At 44.8% G+C, this 19,819-nt stretch overlaps 1 protein-coding gene across 1 annotated transcript; it reads left to right on the forward strand.

Moving 5' to 3' along the window:
- The first annotated feature begins 7,862 nt into the window (after window positions 1-7,862).
- LOC139466907 (uncharacterized) lies at window positions 7,863-10,991 on the forward strand. The gene is made up of 2 exons (XM_071248633.1): window positions 7,863-8,324; window positions 10,170-10,991. Exons 1-2 carry the CDS (start codon window positions 7,863-7,865, stop codon window positions 10,989-10,991), a joined length of 1,284 nt encoding a protein of 427 aa, XP_071104734.1.
- Window positions 10,992-19,819: the final 8,828 nt, after the last annotated feature.

Below are 19,819 nucleotides of genomic sequence, written 5' to 3' on the forward strand. Positions count from 1 at the left end.
AATATTGCCGCATGCGGAATTAAACAACAAACAATTTTTTTTTCTGATACACTCAGTTCCAATGTGCGTATAAAAAAAAAAGACTTAAGCTCTGTCAAGATTCGCTCGAAATAAACAACCAAACAAACAAAGCAGTCATGTCCCCGTGAAGACAAAAGCTGATTGTTCATAGGACAAAGCAGATGCGTTGACACTTTTTGACCCAGTAGCCAGTCACTCTCTGCTAGACGCTTCTTCAAGATTACATGTCAGACGGCTTCAACGATTCCGATAACCTTCTCCGTAAGCACAGATAAACATATACTTCGCCAAATAAAACGAAAAAATCCATCATAACTGTCTAGACGGGTAATAGACTAAAAGGGGGCACGGGTGGCCCAGTCGTCTAAGGCGCCGCGATTCGCTGTGCAGAGTTGCGTCCCTGCCAGAAACCTATGATTGTGGGTTCCAATCCCGGTTCGCCCCGATTATGTTTCTAGGTTTGTCAGCACCGTACCCGTGCTTGTGGGTTTCACCGAAGTGGTAAACGTCTGAGACCTGCATCACTTCAGGCTTTCCTCCCACATTAAGCTGACACGCCGCGATATAACTGGAATACTGTTAAAAGCGGTGCTTAACCCAACTCACTCACTAATAGACTAACACATAAGTCTTACTTTAAATTTCAAGTCAAGAATGATAATCCCAGATGTAATTAGGGATCTGTTGTCCTTACAATTGAATTGCAAGATGCTGACAATGTTATTCATAACAGACACAGGCTCCCTTCGATAAAACGACAGTCTCGCATGGATGGTCCTTGAAACGACGTTTACAGTGACATACACGGCAACCACATTACATAATTGACATCTCAGATAGAAGACTGAAGACATTAAGGATGCATCCGTTCGGTAATACTGACAGGCTAAACTAATGTTCTGCGCTTCCTGATGACAGATGTGAATTACCTAAAACTTGTATCCCGCTAATTGCATACTTAACGATATCAAGGCACATGAGTATAGGAGACTTAAAGACTACTTCATAGATTATGCAGGGTTTGTGTGTTTTATACAATGTGCGATCCAAATGATGTCTCAATGTCAACATGGGTATGTATGCACGCCCTGTCCACGTCAACCCTCACTTTGAAGTTGAATAAAAACCCAAATACATCATGCATAGACGTACACTTGAGAGATTTAAATTTGGGGGGGAGGGGGGCAATTCCCAATTTTGTTTTCATCCCCAGTTTTCATCCCAAGCCCTTAAGACAAAGCAACATTACGGAAAACGATCTCTATATTAACTTACATATTAGATATCGCTATTTTTAGAAATTACTTTGTTATTATCAGGGAAGATGCTTTGTCACGTGACCGGAAGTCTTTCACAACGTTTTCTTTTCTGACATATAAGACGGACTGTCTGAAAACACATCCCAACAACGCGGAACACACACCCCGAACCCGAACCCGAACCCGAACCCGAACCCGAACCCGGGGCTTCGGCGTCACGAGCGAAAGCTTTAACCACGAGGCTACCCTACCTCCGAAATCTTGGTACATATATAATATTAATATATAATATACTCCACAACAAAAGTTCCTGTGACACCAATATTTTAGTGTATTTTTCAAACAAGTTAAGTTTGGTTTTCAATATTGTAGTACATGTATGGAATCAAGTCACAAAAACGCAACTGCTACAGTTGACATTTATGCAAGCCCATGCATTTCACTACCTAAGAATGGGTATAAAAACATGTGCGTTAACGGGATTCCATATGCCTTGTTAAGCATCTTGCTGACAACGTTTTCACGTTTTCTTGGCATAATATTACAGTCGTGAAGGGTTAATTGTTGAAAATTATTATTTACATAACTTTCATTCCCCGTAGATTTCCCGTAGGTTTTCCCAGTGTCTGACGTAAGGTTTTCCCCGTGGCTGACGTAAGATTTTCCCCGTGGCTGACGTAAGATTTTCTCCATGGCTGACGTAAGGTTTTCCCCTTGGCTGACGTAAAGTTTTCCCCTTGGCTGACGTAAGGTTTTCCCCTTGGCTGACGTAAGGTTTTCCCCGTGGCTGACGTAAGGTTTTCCCCTTGGCTGACGTGAGGTTTCCCGTGGCTGACGTAGGGTTTTCACCCGTGGCTGACGTAAGATTTTCCTCGTGGCTGACGTAAGATTTCCCCCGTGGCTGGCGTAAGGTTTTCCCCTTGGCTGACGTAAAATTGTCCTCGTTACTGACGTAAGGTTTTACACGTGGCTGACGTAAGGTTTCCCCGTGGCTGACGTAAGGTTTTCCCCGTGGCCGACATAAGGTTTTCCCCGTGGCTGACGTAAGGTTTTCCCCGTGGCTAACATAAGATTTTCCCCGTGTCTGACGCAGGGTTTTCCCGTAGCTGATGTAAGGTTTTCCCCGTGGCTGGCGTAAGGTTTTCCCCGTGGCTGGCGTAAGGTTTTCACCGTGGCTGACGTAAAATTTTCCCCGTGGCTGACGTAAAAATTTCACCGTGGCTGACGTAAAGTTTTCCTCGGTGCTGACGTAAGGTTTTCCCCGTGGCTGACGTAACGGTAAGCGGCATGCTCATCATATCATGTCAACCAACTCCGCTGTCAGTTACACATGCACATGGCCTGAAAGCGGTGGTCTCATCTGATGGCATGATGACTTTCTTCAGCAGCTGATCTTGCTTCAACGGTCTAATTCCATTTGATGCAAGACAGACATGCCTGACATCACCTTAACAAGAGTGATGGGAAAGGGTGTTAATTTGATACAGTAACTGTACATGCTTTTGATGTCACCAATTTGTTCATACTGTCTCAGAAAGTACTCTTATTACCGTTCTACCAACATGTTATGTATGGACGGTCAGGTTCTGGCATTTCTTCATCTTACTGTCTAACACACGGCCTCCCTAGTGCACAGGATAGAGTGTCTGCCCGGAGAGCGGAAGTTCGGTGGGTCGATCGCCTGGCCGTCTCACAAAGACGTTAAAAGATGGTAATTGCTGTTACCCTGCCTAGCACTCGCCATTAAGTGGATAAGAACTGGTCGGTTAGGGGTCAGTATAATGGCGGTTTTCCAGTGGGCTAGTAATATTAAATCGGCATTAGTCCGGAATAGTACAAGCACACACACACACACACACACACACACACACACGCACGCACGCACGCACGCACGCACGCACGCACACACACGCACACACACGCACACACACAATAACCTTGAACGCTACTCAGTAAGGCGTTGCCTTTAGCATCAGTTCCTATTTAACCCCTGCTTTCTATTTGTCCATTGCTAATCACCAACCAGCGCTAATTACCTGTTGGTTTCGCTTGGTAATGTTTCCACCTTTATTATGTTATTACTTTTGTTGTTTTTGACATGTACATATACATGATCTCTGTGACCTGGCATTCATTCACCTGATGGAGAAGTAAGCAAATACTCCGAAACGTTGTGTTCCTCATAATAATAAAGTTGACACCCATAAATTCTCTCTTATGTGTATCACTTCCAAATGCCATTGAAAGACTTTATTTGAGTGTCATGTCCCATTAGCGTTGCACTGCGCTGTTAACTGACACTCAATGTACCTCCTTTGACATCGTATCTACCAAGGTGACATATTATAGCTAACGTTACTGACTGTGGTCCTGGGACAACGCTCAACTGTGTCATCAGAAGTACAGCCATATCATAAATCCGCTCTGTTGCTATGTTATTGCCTTTTCGTCCAAATACCAAATACAGTGAACCAATCGCACCGCGCTAGATACAATACCTGTCAGTAATTACCACATTGCGTTTATGTTGCTGCCAACGCTTTACCTTACAGAATGGAATTGCATATGCACTGTTTTTTACTTCCTCTGGTGGTACAGCACACTAGCCGAGGTTTGACACCCATGTATCTGATGCCATGATGCCATGATTCCTTGATGCCTTGATGCCATGTTGCCATGTTGCCATGATGCCTTGATGCCTTGATGCCTTGATGCCATGATGCCTTGATGCCTTAATGTCATGTTGCCATGATGCCTTGATGCTTTGATGCCATGTTGCCATGATGCTGTGTTGCCATGATGCCTTGATGCATTGATGCTCTGATGCCCTGATATCATGATACCATGATGCCATGTTGCCATGATGCATTGATGCATTGATGCCCTGATGCCTTGATGCCTTGATGCCTTGATGCCATGATGCCTTGATGCCATGTTGCCATGATGCCATGATGCCATAATGCCTTGATGCCTTGATGCCTTGATGCCATGATGCCTTGATGTCATGATGTCATGATGTCATGTTGCCATGATGCCTTGATGCATTGATGCCATGTTGCCATGATGCTATGTTGCCATGATGCCTTGATGCATTGATACCATGATGCCTTGATGTCATGATACCATGATGCCATGTTGCCATGATGCATTGATGCCTTGATGCCTTGATGCCCTGATGCCATGATACCTTGATGTCATGTCATGATGCCATGATGCCTTGATGTATTGGTGCCATGTTGCCTTGATGCCTTGATGCCTTGATGCCGTGATGCCACAATGCCTTGATGCCCTGATATCATGTTGCCTTGATGCCTTGGTGCTATGTTGCCTTGATGCCTTGATGCCTTGATGCCCTGATGCCCTGATATCATGTTGCCTTGATGCCTTGGTGCTATGTTGCCTTGATGCCTTGATGCATTGATGCCCTGATGCCCTGATGCCCTGATGCCATGTTGCCTTGATGCCTTGATGCCAGTATGCTATGTTGCCTTGATGCCATGTTGCCTTGATACCTTAATGCCATAATGCTATGTTGCCTTCATTCTATGATGCTATGATGCTATGATGCTATGATGCTATGATGCTATGATGCCTTGATGCCTTGATGCCTTGATGCCTTAATGCCTTGATGCTATGATGCTATGTTGCCTTGATACCACGATGCCATGATGCTATGATGCTATGATGCCTTGATGCCTTGATGCATTTAAGCCATGATGCTATGATGCCTTGGTGCCATGGTGCTATGATGCTATGATGCCTTGGTGCCATGGTGCCATGGTGCTATGATGCTATGATGCTATGATGCCTTGATGCCATGATGCTATGATGCCATGATGCCTTGATGCCATGATGCTATGATTCCTTGATGCCTTGATGCCTTGATGCATTGCTGCCAAAGTTCTGCGGGACTTATTACTTCAAGGGTGTTGTTCTCTTTGTTGTAAGCGACGTTGGTCTGTCAGCATTGAATGAGTTGTCTTTAACGCCACTTTGAACAGTATTTGAGTAATACCATGGCGTGTTAACTTGATGGGAAGAAAGCCTCAAAGTTATGTAGAACAAAGAAGTCTACCAACTTGGTGAAACCCACAATCATGGGTATGGTGCTGACAAACCACCAGGCATAATCAGAGCGAATATTGGATTCGAAACTACGATGATGTTTGTAAGTAAGCGAACGTGGACGATGCTGCTGTAAGTAGATGGTTTGAAGACATGTTCTCAATCATGAACGCGAAGTGCTTCAACCTGAACGACCTGTATGACACGTGCTTGTCGAGTAGGAGAAAACCAAGCCAATCACAAATTAACTTGCTTTTAGCCTGAGCTAACCTCATAGTCTTGAGTATTTATTTTCGTAAACAAGAAATCACAGTAAGATCATTATTTACATTTCCTGGTCTTTTGGTGTGAAGCGCCAACGACCGAAGCACCGACCTTCCGCTATCCGGGAAGACGCTCTATCCGCTACACCAGGGAGATGCTGAGGTATTGATAAAAAAAATGTCAGTGCAAGAGAAAAATCCCAGTCTTCATTATCCGCCGAATCAGATTCCATTAGGCGAAAAGAGCAAATAACCGTGGTTTGGTATTTCTTCCTAAAATCTTCACTTTACGAACTTTTAATCCATCGAAATCAAAGCAACAAACCCATTTCCAGCGTGCATTTCAACGGTACTATAAGCATGTTTATGAAACACTATCAATTATTCATATTACTAGGCATATCGAAAACAGGTGTCACCCGCGTGCCACAAACACATGCAAGGGCAAGTCAAATGTTCACCTATATGTATACATAACCAGGAACACATAGTACAAGGACTGCAGATGTTTTGTTTTTGAAAAACAACAACATTGTTCCCGAAAATATTGGATTTTGTTATGTTTGGTCTCAGTTTTTGCAAAAACTAAATTCGGTCCCTCCTTCCAGCGAAAAGAATTGTGTGTCTTTAAACCCCGCCTCTAATAAAAAATCCCAGTCCACCCAACCCTCCAATAAACATTACATGTGACACTATGTTTCATTGAAAACCTTTTTCAGGGAAGGTTTTCTGTCTATCCTATTAAATTCTATTCGCTGATTGAGTTGCAGCAGTCCTATACATGTACAGAAGTCCTCTCCAGTGATATCCCATGCTTCACCTGCACTCAACTGATACAATCACACGTTCAATAAATCATTGTCTTTGTATCCCTACATTCAAATATTGATATAATAGAGGTCTCTCGCGGCCTTGTTGTTCAAGAAGGTCGCTAGCATTCTGGCATTCCGGCCTAGACAGTGGTAATAGACGATTTGCTTTATTCGTCCACGTGTGTACATAATCACAAGGGAGTCTAGCGACTGAACCAGTATATTCTTTACATTGAAAACACATTGCATTGACCGAATTCTTCGTTTAATCATCTTTGCATATGTATGATTCTCCCGAGTAGCACGGGAATAGAATAATTAGTATTAAGACATATGTAAAATTATACTTTTTTCTAACTTTGAATATTTAAGATGTTATTCCTGTGTTGTCTATTTAGAATCAAGAAGCCAGAACTATCTTAGGGATAAACGTTTCAAAACTGTAAAGTTTCCGAATGGTGTGGATATCAGGGTTTTCGAACTTGGTATTTGATTCTCAACTTTATTAATCTGACCATTCCGTTTGTCCTTTGTTTGTTTGTTTTTAACTCCACACTCAAACATATTCATGCTATATGACTGCGGTCTGTACATAATCAGTCTGGACCAGACAATCCAGTGTTTGACATCATGAGCATCGACCTAAGCGATTGTGAAATGATGTTGCATCAGCCAAGTCAGCGAGCCTGACCACCCAATCCCGTTAGTCACCTCTTACAACAAGCATGGGTTGCTTAAGACCTTTTCTAACTTTGATCTTCACGGCTTTGTTTTCATTAATATAGCTGTATATAAACTATAAGCTGTAAACAGAAATGTAGCATGCTTCATATTTCAATGAAGCTACGTCAACAGTTGTTTATATTTTTTTAAACAATATTATGAACACATATTACAATTTCAAATTGTCTATTTTTGTCTCAGTTGCACAATTCCAGTAATCAAATCTTGTACCACGTGCCGTTGTCCAACTCAAATATCAAAATAAAGAATTGATACACTCATGAATCACAGCAACACCCATCGTTAATGAAGGTCGTAGACATTATACAGTTTATCCCAGAAAAGGTCATTGACATAGATATTTGGGTCAACAATTGATTCAGTGTTTTACATGTCACAACTTCGCAGGTATATCCCTTGACCTGGGGGACAGAGGGTAGTTCAAAGAATAGGCCATTGGCACACTGTCGTTAATCATGGCAGCAACAGTAGATGAAAGTTAACGCTCCACATATCCAACGTGGAAGCTTTGGAAATGAGTGAGTTTTAATAGCGCTTTGGGTAATCCAGTAGTTCGTTTCATCACAGCGCTTCAGCTTGATGTGAGACGAAGCCTGAAGCGATGCAGGTCTCAGGCGTTCAGCTCTTTAGTAAAACCCATGAGAATAGGTACAACGGTGACAGACAGAGACTGACACATAAACGGGACATATAATCACATGTCCCTGGTAGGATTATATGTTCCTGGTTCCGGTAAGGGACACAAACCTAACAGTCCCACAGCCTTACTACAGCCTCTTCACTACCTCCAAACAGCCTCCCTACTGCATCCCCACAGCCTCCGCACAGCTTCCCCACAGCCTTCCCTGAACCTCCCCGATGCCTTCACAATGTCTCCCCACAACCTTTACACAACCACCCCACAGCCTCCACACTGCCCCCACCAACAACCTCCCTATAGCCTTCCCCTTACCAATACCTCACAGCCTCCACACTGCCTCCTAACAGCCTCCCACTGCCTCCCCACTTCCTTTCCACTGCCTCCCTACAGCCTCCACACTGCCCCCACCAACCCCCTCCCTACAGCCTTCCCCTTACCAATGCCTCACAGCCTCCACACTGCCCCCACCAACCCCCTCCCTACAGCCTTCCCTTTACCAATACCTCACAGCCTCCACACTGTCTCCTAACAGCCTCCCACTGCCTCCCCACTTCCTTTCCACCGCTTCCCTACAGCCTCCACACTGCCTCCCCTCTACCTTCCTACTGCCTTCCCACCGCCTCCCTACAGCCTCCACACTGACTCCCCTCTACCTCCCTACTGACTCCCTACAGCCTCCACACAGCCACACCCCCCCCCCCCCCCCTCTACCTTCCTACTGCCTCCCTACAGCCTCCCTACAGCCTCCACACTGTCTCCTAACAGCCTCCCACTGCCTCCCCACTTCCTTTTCCACCGCCTCCCTACAGCCTCCACACTGCCCCCACCAACAAACTCCCTACAGCCTCCACCCAGCCTCCCTACAGCCTCCACACTGCCTCCCCTCTACCTTCCTACTGCCTTCCCACCGCATCCCTACAGCCTCCACACTGCCCCCCCCCTTACCTTCCTACTGCCTCCCTACAGCCTCCACACTGCCCCCCCCCCTTACCTTCCTACTGCCTCCCTACAGCCTCCACACTGCACCCCCCCCCCTTACCTTCCTACTGCCTCCCTACAGCCTCCACACTGCACCCCCCCCCCTTACCTTCCTACTGCCTCCCTACAGCCTCCACACTGCACCCCCCCCCTTACCTTCTTACTGCCTCCCTACAGCCTCCACACTGCACCCCCCCCCTTACCTTCCTACTGCCTCCCTACAGCCTCCACACTGCCCCCCCCCCCCTCTACCTTCCTACTGCCTCCCTACAGCCTCCACACTGCCCCCCCCCCCCCCCCTCTACCTTCCTACTGCCTCCCTACAGCCTCCACCCAGCCTCCCTACAGCCTCCACACTGCCTCCCCTCTACCTTCCTACTGCCTTCCCACCGCATCCCTACAGCCTCCACACTGCCCCCCCCCTTACCTTCCTACTGCCTCCCTACAGCCTCCACACTGCCCCCCCCCCCTTACCTTCCTACTGCCTCCCTACAGCCTCCACACTGCACCCCCCCCCCTTACCTTCCTACTGCCTCCCTACAGCCTCCACACTGCACCCCCCCCCCCTTACCTTCCTACTGCCTCCCTACAGCCTCCACACTGCACCCCCCCCCCTTACCTTCTTACTGCCTCCCTACAGCCTCCACACTGCACCCCCCCCCTTACCTTCCTACTGCCTCCCTACAGCCTCCACACTGCCCCCCCCCCCCCCCTCTACCTTCCTACTGCCTCCCTACAGCCTCCACACTGCCCTCCCTCTACCTTCCTACTGCCTTCCCACCGCCTCCCTACAGCCTCTGACTGCCTCCCCACTTCCTTTCCACTGCCTCCCTACAGCCTCCACACTGCCCCCACCAACAAACTCCCTACAGCCTTCCCCTTCCTACAGCCTCCACACTGCCCCCCCCCCCCCCTTACCTTCCTACTGCCTCCCTACAGCCTCCACACTGCACCCCCCCCCCTTACCTTCCTACTGCCTCCCTACAGCCTCCACACTGCCCCCCCCCCCCCCCCTCTACCTTCCTACTGCCTCCCTACAGCCTCCACACTGCCCTCCCTCTACCTTCCTACTGCCTTCCCACCGCCTCCCTACAGCCTCTGACTGCCTCCCCACTTCCTTTCCACTGCCTCCCTACAGCCTCCACACTGCCCCCCACCAACAAACTCCCTACAGCCTTCCCCTTCCTACAGCCTCCACACTGCCCCCCCCCCCCCCCCCCTTACCTTCCTACTGCCTCCCTACAGCCTCCACACTGCACCCCCCCCCCTTACCTTCCTACTGCCTCCCTACAGCCTCCACACTGCACCCCCCCCCTTACCTTCCTACTGCCTCCCTACAGCCTCCACACTGCCCCCCCCCCTCTACCTTCCTACTGCCTCCCTACAGCCTCCACACTGCCCCCCCCCCCTCCCCTCTACCTTCCTACTGCCTCCCTACAGCCTCCACACTGCCCTCCCTCTACCTTCCTACTGCCTTCCCACCGCCTCCCTACAGCCTCTGACTGCCTCCCCACTTCCTTTCCACTGCCTCCCTACAGCCTCCACACTGCCCCCACCAACAAACTCCCTACAGCCTTCCCCTTCCTACAGCCTCCCACTGCCTCCCCACTCCCTTCCCACCGCCTCTCTACAGCCTCCACACTGCCTCCCCTCTACCATCCTACTGCCTCCCCACTTCCTCCCCACCGCCTCCCTACAGCCTCCACACAACCTCCCCTCTGCCTTCCCACTGCCTCCCCTCTACCTTCCCACAGCCTCCCTACAGCCTCCACACTGCCCCCAACAACAAACTCCCTACAGCCTTCCCACAGCCTCCCACTTCCTTCCCACCGCGTCCCGACAGCCTCCCCACATCCTTCCCACAGCCTCCCTACAGCCTCCCCACTGCCCCCACCAACAACCTTCCTACAGCCTTCCCACATCCTCCCACTTCCTTCCCACCGCCTCCCCACCGCCTCCCCACTTCCTCCCCACTTCCTTCCCACTGCCTCCCAAATTCCTTCGCAGTGCCTCCCCACTTCCTTCCCACCGCCTCCACACTTCCTCCCCACTACTTTCCCACTGCCCCCACACAGCCTACCCACACAGCCCTCCCACAGCCTCCACACTAGTCTTCCTTCTCACCGCCTCTCCACTGCCTCCACACTACGTGTACCTTCCCACTGTCTCTCTACTGCCTCCCTATAGCCTCCCAACTGGCTCCCTTTAGCCTCCCTACAGCCTCCCCACTGACTCCAAACATCCTCCCCACTGCCTCCCCACAGCCTCCTTACCACTTCTTCATAATTTAAAATATTAGTCTTCCTCGAGGGTTCCAGGTCTTCACAAATCGCGGAAGGAAGTACCAGCACCTCATTCTACTCACCTGAACATTCGATTTGTAGGAGTGTGTGGCTGGCTTGCATTTGTGGAGAACTGCATTTAATTTTGCAATTTTGATTCATGTCAAGAGGTACTAGTTTAGTGGCAGGTTGGAGTTCCCGCGACCAGTGGTATTGATCGACACATGCTGTGGAACCAGCTTCGCGAATCAGGCGGGTCAGAACGCCTTCAAACTGTGTGCTCAGTGTTCCTTGTGATTGACGTTCTGGGATCTGTTGCAGACACAACTGGAGAATACCAGAGTCCAATTGTGTGTGCCAGAACAGGATCATTGAGACGTCGCATGGAATCAGTGTCTGCAGTGACCGCCTTGAAACCTGCATGGCCACCATCATCATTACAGATATAATTACTGACCGTTCTATGCACCGGGGGCGGTTGGCGTCCTACTTGATAAGCCGTTTGGCTGTCAAGCCAAGATCCAGGATTGATGACCAGTATATGGACAACGTTCACCTTGAAATATGAGCGCGTTCTCCTCTAAAGAGAGGGAATTATTTGGTTTAGTATCACGTCACGTTGAACAGTTTTGCAGTTGTTTAAATGAAATGCAAATCTGGAATTCGAACCCACGAGCATTTGTGTCTGGCACGCTTTAAGGACATAACTAAAAGACGAATCGCGTCGCCTGAGACAACTTGGACACGAGATTCCCTCTTATTAGAGGCTTGGTGAATTTTGCATGTAAACTTTCCAGGTTTTTATGAAGTTACATTGAATATACAGGGGCGATTGAGTAGTCAAGTGGTTAAAGCAGTCGATCGCCACGCCGAAGGCCTGGGTTCTATTCTCCTAATGGGTACAATGTGTGAACCAATTATTTCTGTCTCTTGCATATTGCTGGTATATTGCTAAAATCGGCGTAAAACGATATTACCTCACCCATGAAATGTATATATATATATACACTGACCGTTAATGTGTAGATTCACCCAATTAATTTAAATGTCAGTCAAACCAATACCATGTTCGTGGGTTTTATCAAACTGGTGAACGTCTGCGATCTGCGTCACGTTTGGCTTTCCTCCAACATTAAACTGACACAAATTAATATAACTGGAATATTGTTCAAAGTGGCGTTCAAGCCAGCGCACTCACTCACCATAATGTTTCATCTCAACACTGCAGCTGAGCCTGTCATTATGTACATAGGGGTGATTATCCAGCCGCTCCCTGGAGCCTCTGTCCCTTTTATTGTCTTTAGTATTTCCCGGAAAAAGTCATTGATATAATGTGCCATTCGTGTATGTCACGCTAAACAGCCTGAGCAACTCATCCCTCGAGAAATGGTCATATTAGGGACAGACGCATCTTGACCATGTAATAGAGAGATTCAGAAGCAGAGCCTAATCCTCTTCCAGAACAGTGTGGCCACTCAAAGGGTCAAACATACCATGTGGGTTAAAGAAGGGCAGTTTATGTGGGATAAATTGAACCTGTAGGTACTAGTGTAAGTTGTATTGTAAGAGTCTGAGACCATTATTTGCCATGGTACATATCCCAGCAAATGTTGTAGCTCTTTGACATTTGCAATGGCGTAGAAATGCAGTTGTGTTAGATATCGGATCACAGTGGTCATATTTGGACAGTGTACATTCATAGGGCAATTCTGTCTGTGTGGCACGTGAACGTGCTATTAAATAAATACTGTTGAGTATGGAGTTGTTATTCTCAAACAGAGTTGCATCCCTTGGTTGTTCTAGGATCCACTGATTGTTGGTTCTAATTCGTGATTTATCTTCTTTTATTATCATTGGCCTTCAGCTCCATGTTGGCGTTTGTGGTAACACTTAAAAGATAATCGTGCACGAATTGTGTCAGTTTTAGTTTTGCTGAAAATTTTAACTGATATACCGTGGTTTAACTGACGTATTGCTCAAAGCGGCGTAAAAATCAACTCACTCACTAACCCCATTTTCATTTGCATACATCCATACACATATAGGGCACGAATGAACTAGGAAATGATGCTGATCATAATTATTTACTTTGTTTGAAATATTAAAAAATGTATTTTGAATCGATAACTAAAGTCCGTTTCCTTGATGCACATCAGAAATAATGAGTGACACACATACATGTAAAACATAAAATATTAAAAAAAACGTCCTCGGGAATAATCAGGAAAAAGTGGAAGGTCGCCTAATTCATTGTCGATAAATGCATAAATGTAAACAGGATTGCTTGGTTAGCGAATTAAATGTTATGAAATCACTTTGCAATAAATATATTTTTGTGAATGATTTAATTTTCAATATGTGACAAATATAAAACGTCAATGCTAGAGTATAACCAGTCTCGATTATCCGCCGAAACAGATTCCATTCAGCGGAAACGGCAGACCAGCGCTGAAAATTAGATGCATATATGGATAGCGAAACTCAGTGATGACACCAGGTGTTTGTGACATGCTGTTATGTATTTCTGAGGGCCCTAACTCACAACGTTCATCTGAAGCAGCTTCGTAAAGGCGTTTGCACAATATACATTCAGAGAAATCTCCTCTCGCGGTTTCATGAGTTGAACGAGTGGTTTTTCAAGAATATATTTGTATGAATGATCACTGAAATTCAGTGATGACTACTGGTCGGGTGAGCATGTCATTAAAATAACTATATCATCTGTTTTGGGTTTAACATGGGTCCGCAAAGTCATGACGTGGTCAGAATGATTTCAAAATGGTTCATTTAGCCCTAGCACCAAGAAGACCGCGGAACGAACAAGAACACCGCACACAGATTTCGTTCTTGAAAGCTGATCAAAACTTCATCGTTTTATCCAGGCAGAGTGAGCACGTACATACACTGACGAAAACGGATTCTTTTAAGTGTTTATGACGCCTCATCACGTCCGCGTTTCAGATTATTTGTTCGGGGACATGTAATTGAGGTCAGGTGGCGTACGTGTAAATGAAACAGCAAAGAGTTCGCGTAGTTCGCGTAGTTCGCGTAGTTCGCGTAGTTCGATTTCAGTTCATGTAGTTTATGATTAACTGTTCACCAACACGGAGCGGATTAATACATAGTCGAAAATATTTCGGTAAATTGTAAATGGCAAGACTTTGTATGTAACAGTCACACAATTGCCCGAAGGTGAAAATTTTCAACAGAATTATGTGTTCAATAAAAAGGCGTTGTCGCCAATTTTATTTAATTATCTAATTAGCAAAAGAAGTACCAGGTCAAAGGCTCGTACGATATTGTGGAGAAAAAGATGGTGTTCAATGTTCTTCAATGTTGTTTGAAAAAATTAAACTGACACACAGATTGTTGTCTGCTTTTGAAGCGCAAACTGCAAATACATTATTTCTGAAACAAAAGACCGTTAAATCGCCAATGTGATGAGATTATGATTGATTGTTTGTTTGTAGCTTAACGCAGCACGATTCCAGCTATGTGACGGCGGTCTGTGAATAATCGAGTCTGGACCAGACAATCCTGTGATTGACATCATGGGCATCGATCTACGCAATTGAGATACGATGACATGCAGATGTCAATAGTATACACAACATCGAAACCTAGGTAGTCGTCGCTGGTTACGTGTCATGTTTTCAGATGAGTCCTGATACACTTTGCATTTCCTTGATAGGCGTGGTGGTGGGCGACGTCGAAATCAACGTCAAGACAATATCAGCCTAAGACCTCATGACAGATTTGGCCATGGATCGGTTACGGTGTGGGTGGCATCACTATGACTGAGCGACCCCACTCCATATTGTGCACTTAAGGGTCACTGGACAGTACTATCGTGACAACATACTTACACCCTTTGTTGTCCCGTTTGCAAGGCGTGTGGGCTGACGTTTCTTCTTCAGGGCGGCAACGTCCGTGCTCACCGTGCAAGAATCGTCAATACTCACCTCCAACAGCACAACACCCATAGAATGCCATGGCCAACGATGAACCCAGACCTTTCTCTCATTGAACACATCTGGAGCTTAATGGGGAGACGAAAACTTCATAAACCGCCGACAAACGTTGGCTAAACTTGGAACAGAAACCCTCAAATCGCAATTTTGAGACTCATACGTAGTATGCCTTGTCAAGTGAATGAATCTTTGACAAATCGTGTTGGTATTACGCACTCTTCAAGATCGTTGATAGTCATAAAATCTTTTATCATACTCCACTACCGGTTATAATGTGTTCCCAATTCGTTCATGATGTAATTACTACTAAAGAAACTAATATCTCTTGAAGAAATTTGAGGTTATTGCCGTTCGGGTACAGTAACCCTTACTTTTCAAGATTATAATTAAGACAATTAATTTTAATGGTATAATTCTCCTTCAATTGTACAATCATTATAGTAAATCTGATGACTGGTAGATGACAGTTTCCTTCCCCAAGTGCATATGATCATTTAACCAGACATTTTGTTTACAGAATGCCAACAGCAATAATATTATTTTTTTCTGAACTGTCCACGAAAGCCAGCCAAGACATCAGTAAATCTTCTTAAAACTTTTTATTTACACTTCCAGCTATTGGTCTCGTACACATTTACTATTGGCGTATTTAAGAAGAATATTTGGAATGGGTTGTGAAATCTCGTCTTAATATCGAAATCTTTTGAGATTGTAGGACTTCTCTTATTTTAGGGCACTTAATCCCACCATGATTAGCTTCACATATCATTTGTGATATTTTTAAATCATCAGGTCTATACCCCCATCAGAATTTGAAACATTTTGTCGAGATTTATGAATTGTTGTATCTGGTGGATTTGGAATAGCTGAGAATAGACGGTTATGTTTGGGCACAATCAGTGATTTAAGAATGGTATTTCTACAAAATGGTGTTGCGTGTATTATTGAGTTTCACACCGAGCCTGTTCTCGTAGTTGATGTCCGCTATATCAACTAAATCAAGACTTATGTGCCCAATAATAAAGGTTCTTCTACCCAGTCCACATTCCATTTCGGTCTGAATTTCATTTTCTTATTCATATTGCTCTAGTCTTTTCCGTGTTTAGTTTTAAGCCTGAAAACATGTGAAGAAAGTCAACGCATGCCAAAGAGTGTAGAGGCATCGTTAGAAGCCATCATCCGGTTGTGTTGTGTTCTGGGGAGTCACCACCGCCCTTGATGACATCCGATGTCTATTTCTGCATATTGTCTACCATGACATGTAGATGAAGACCCGGGTGCGATTCTCCACAATGTTTAAAGCCCATTTCTGGTGTCCATCGCCGTGATATTGCTGTAACATTGCTAAATGCGGCGTAAAACCATACTTACCATAAGTATCGCTGGTATGTCAACGCATAAGATAAACACATCAGGTGACAAGGGATTTCCTTGACGTCATCCTCTAGAAATGTCAACGCATGCGGAGCCGAAAACATTAACATTAACACCTGATTGTATTCAGAAAGTATGAAGCCAATGTTTAAATGATTCTCCAAAGTCAAAATTACTAAGTGTTTCATTAATGAAGTTCTAATCGACAGTATCTTATACTTTTTCAAAATCAATCAAAAGCCAGATTGTTTTGGATCATTATATCTACAAAGTAGTGTTTCCAACTGAATACTTGACACGTCAGGTTTTGAATAGAGTTAAACGCAATACTTGCTTATTTCATTAAAAATGTCCCACCTGTTGGTCTAGAATGTTACCTTGGTTATCTTAAAGTAGTTTCTAGATTCTAAACTTACAGATAATAGGAAGATTTTTCGCCATGTTTCATCCACGTTACCGTTGATCGAGCCATAACACCCAGAGTTCTATTTTCTATCACGCCTTGTTAGAGAGTCTGTTGAGAGTATATATTCCACCAAGAATTCTCACTTTGGTATCAGTTTGTTTCCTCAGTTTTTGTTCCATTTCCTCACTTCTTGTTTAATTTATGCTGTAGGCCTTTCCAACTTTTCAAGTTTTCTTTTCTGATGCGAGTGGCTCGTTTATTGAGATGTTGCCTCCTTTACCTCCATACTGATCTATCGTCTCCTTTATAATTGATTATATTATCCCAACGTTGTTTTTGTCTTTCCGAAGTGAATTATTTAATGTCGACGGTGCAATTCTGACAGTCTAATTGTTCAAGCTATCGATGACTTAAAGATAGGTTCTATTACCGTTTTTACAATAGCTGGTATCATATTGTAAGATACTAGAAAATAGCTAAGGCGAACTTGTTTTGAAGGGGTAGGTTGCCTCCATGTATATCGCTTATAGTGAAACAACACTCCAACTCCAAGTCGTCTCGCCGGCGCCGTTTTAATCATCCCGCGTAATCACCGGGATTAGCGTCAGCGTCCAACAAACTGGGCTTTGGACCAGCGAGGGGAAATCCCCTTAAGTCGTCGCATTTGATTGGACGATGCTTACTAAAACCTTTCACCTTGTAATTCCGTCTGCGTGTTTAAATGTGTATGTATAATTATGTAGTTTAGTATAAAGCAAATTCTTGTAAGTACTATTTTGGCAACAATGAAGTTAAGTTCATATACTCAAAAAAGCAACGACCGTTATCTTTCAGGCAAATTGCATATAATACAGCAATTACTACTCCCTTCGCGTCATGCGTGTTTCATGGTATAAACCCTACACCTCTGTATTTGTCATCATTCATTTGATGGTCAATTAATAAAAAAAGTTAAGTGTTAAAACCACTCTGAACCACCGGACAAAGACTATCCAAAATAGAGTGTGACTACCCAAAATAGAGTGAGAGTGTCAAGGATGTTATATAATATAGCAAGCAGTGGTTCGCATTTGGCATTTCTCGTGTCTGTGGCAATTATTTAATCTAAGGTCGGATTATACATCCAGGTGACTCTGAGAGTGTCAAGGATATTATATAATATAGCCAGCAGTGGTTCGCATTTGGCATTTCTCGTGTCTGTGGCAATTATTTAATCTAAGGTCGGATTATACATCCAGGTGACTCTGAGAGTGTCAAGGATATTATATAATATAGCAAGCAGTGGTTCGCATTGGTTAGGTCTACTAATGCCTACAGTGACAAATGCCTACAGTGACTAATGCCTACAAAAGTTGTTGTTTTAGTGTACCCACTGTTTCACGCACCCCTGCACTCAAGTGGTCTATTCTACTTAGTGTTCACTTATGCCTACACTGTAAACACAGACTAAGTAATGCCTTGGAAATGTTACTTGGATTGTGAAAATAGTTGACCTGTGTATAAATCTATTTTCTTAGATGGTATTGTACTTTAATAACCGGAGCAGGAAATATGGATTTTCTGTAAAATGAGAGTAGGAGAATAATGTTTCAAAATACGAGTAATTGATGATAAACTTTGAGAAGGAAATTTTCCAATATAAAAATATAAATATAGTTATCGAAGATTGGCATGTTGGAGATCTAGACATGGCAAACCCGAAGAAGGTCCAGTATCATATGTCACAAAAAGGTGGTCAGCAAGTCCTACTAGATGGCTACAGGTACAGACCCAACAACCGTAGGCTAACATGTGTGCACTGGAAATGTGTACAACGTGGGTGCTTAGGGAAATGCACAACAGTTGGCCAGTTTGTGAGGAATCAGTCACCTCATAATCATCAACCAGACGACCTTGTAGCATTGCAGACTGTAAGCACACTTCGACAGCGAGTTCAAGCAGAGACAACTCCCATCCAGATGATTTACGACGAGGAAGTTGTCCGACTCGACGTTCAGGATGCTGCTGTCTTCCCGGCTTACCATAGCAAGAAGAGTGGCCTCTACAAACAGAGAAGAAAGACGATTCCCCCACTTCCACAGTCCCTGAGTGAAGTAGATCTTCCTGATATCTACAAGCAGACAACCGACGGAGAGCCCTTTCTCTGTATAGATAACGGAGATGAAGACAAGATTCTGTGTTTTGCCACCAGTGACATCTTCCAGAGGCAAGTGAGTTAACTGACTATAAAAGTCCTGTTTCCACCCTTGCCGAACTAGGCTGGTATTATGGAGTTCGTAAACTTTCGTGCAGATTTCGATCTGCAAAGCATGTGCAACACCAACTCGTTGTCAGCAGATATTTTCCAAATCTTCTCATGTTTTTAATCAAGGTGCCCACGTGATTTGATGCATTTCGTGATGTAAGACTCGTTTTATCACAATATAGATCTTGATTATCGATCAGATCGTCCTGACCGGGCGCAACCATTTTGCGTGAAGCAAACGCAAGTGATACGAGAAGAGGAATCTGATTGGTCCATAGGAGTGGCTTAGTATGGACGTAACTGGTAATAGCCACTGGTGGCGCTACGATCGAGCCCATAAATTCCAGCCTAGTTCGGCAAGGGTGGAAAATGGACTTTCAAAGTCAGTTAACTCCCTTGCCTCGGGAAGATGCACCAGTGACCGCCTTCACCTACTCCAAGAGATATACACTCTGTACATGGATGGGTCATTCTACAGCTGCCCTCCTCTTTGGGATCAGTTGTATGTCGTTCATTGAACGAGATAACTGCATGATATTATACATACTCTTTAAAAAAAGAAACGCACAGGTAGTATGTAGTTCATTGAACCTGACTACACAAAAACTCCGGAATATAAATCGGACATATGTTATTGGAAAATGTTGGTGGCCTGATATTCGACAAACGGTGCGTCAAAACGCAGCCATTGTCGATTTCTAATGTCTTAAACGTCATTGTTTTCACACTTGTTAAAAATATCATGGAGGAAAATAGTAA

The sequence above is a fragment of the Haliotis cracherodii genome, unplaced genomic scaffold (assembly GCF_022045235.1).
Source record: "Haliotis cracherodii isolate W230 unplaced genomic scaffold, xgHalCrac1.p SCAF_19, whole genome shotgun sequence".
Lineage (NCBI taxonomy): Eukaryota > Metazoa > Mollusca > Gastropoda > Lepetellida > Haliotidae > Haliotis > Haliotis cracherodii.

Bases quoted from the DNA above. Each gene is read 5' to 3' on its own strand.
- LOC139466907 (XM_071248633.1), top strand. From the start codon at position 7,863: ATGTCCCTGGTAGGATTATATGTTCCTGGTTCCGGTAAGGGACACAAA. The intron at 8,325-10,169 runs GTCTCCTAACAG...GCCTCCCTACAG, and splicing joins TACCTCACAGCCTCCACACT to CCTCCACACTGCCCCCCCCC.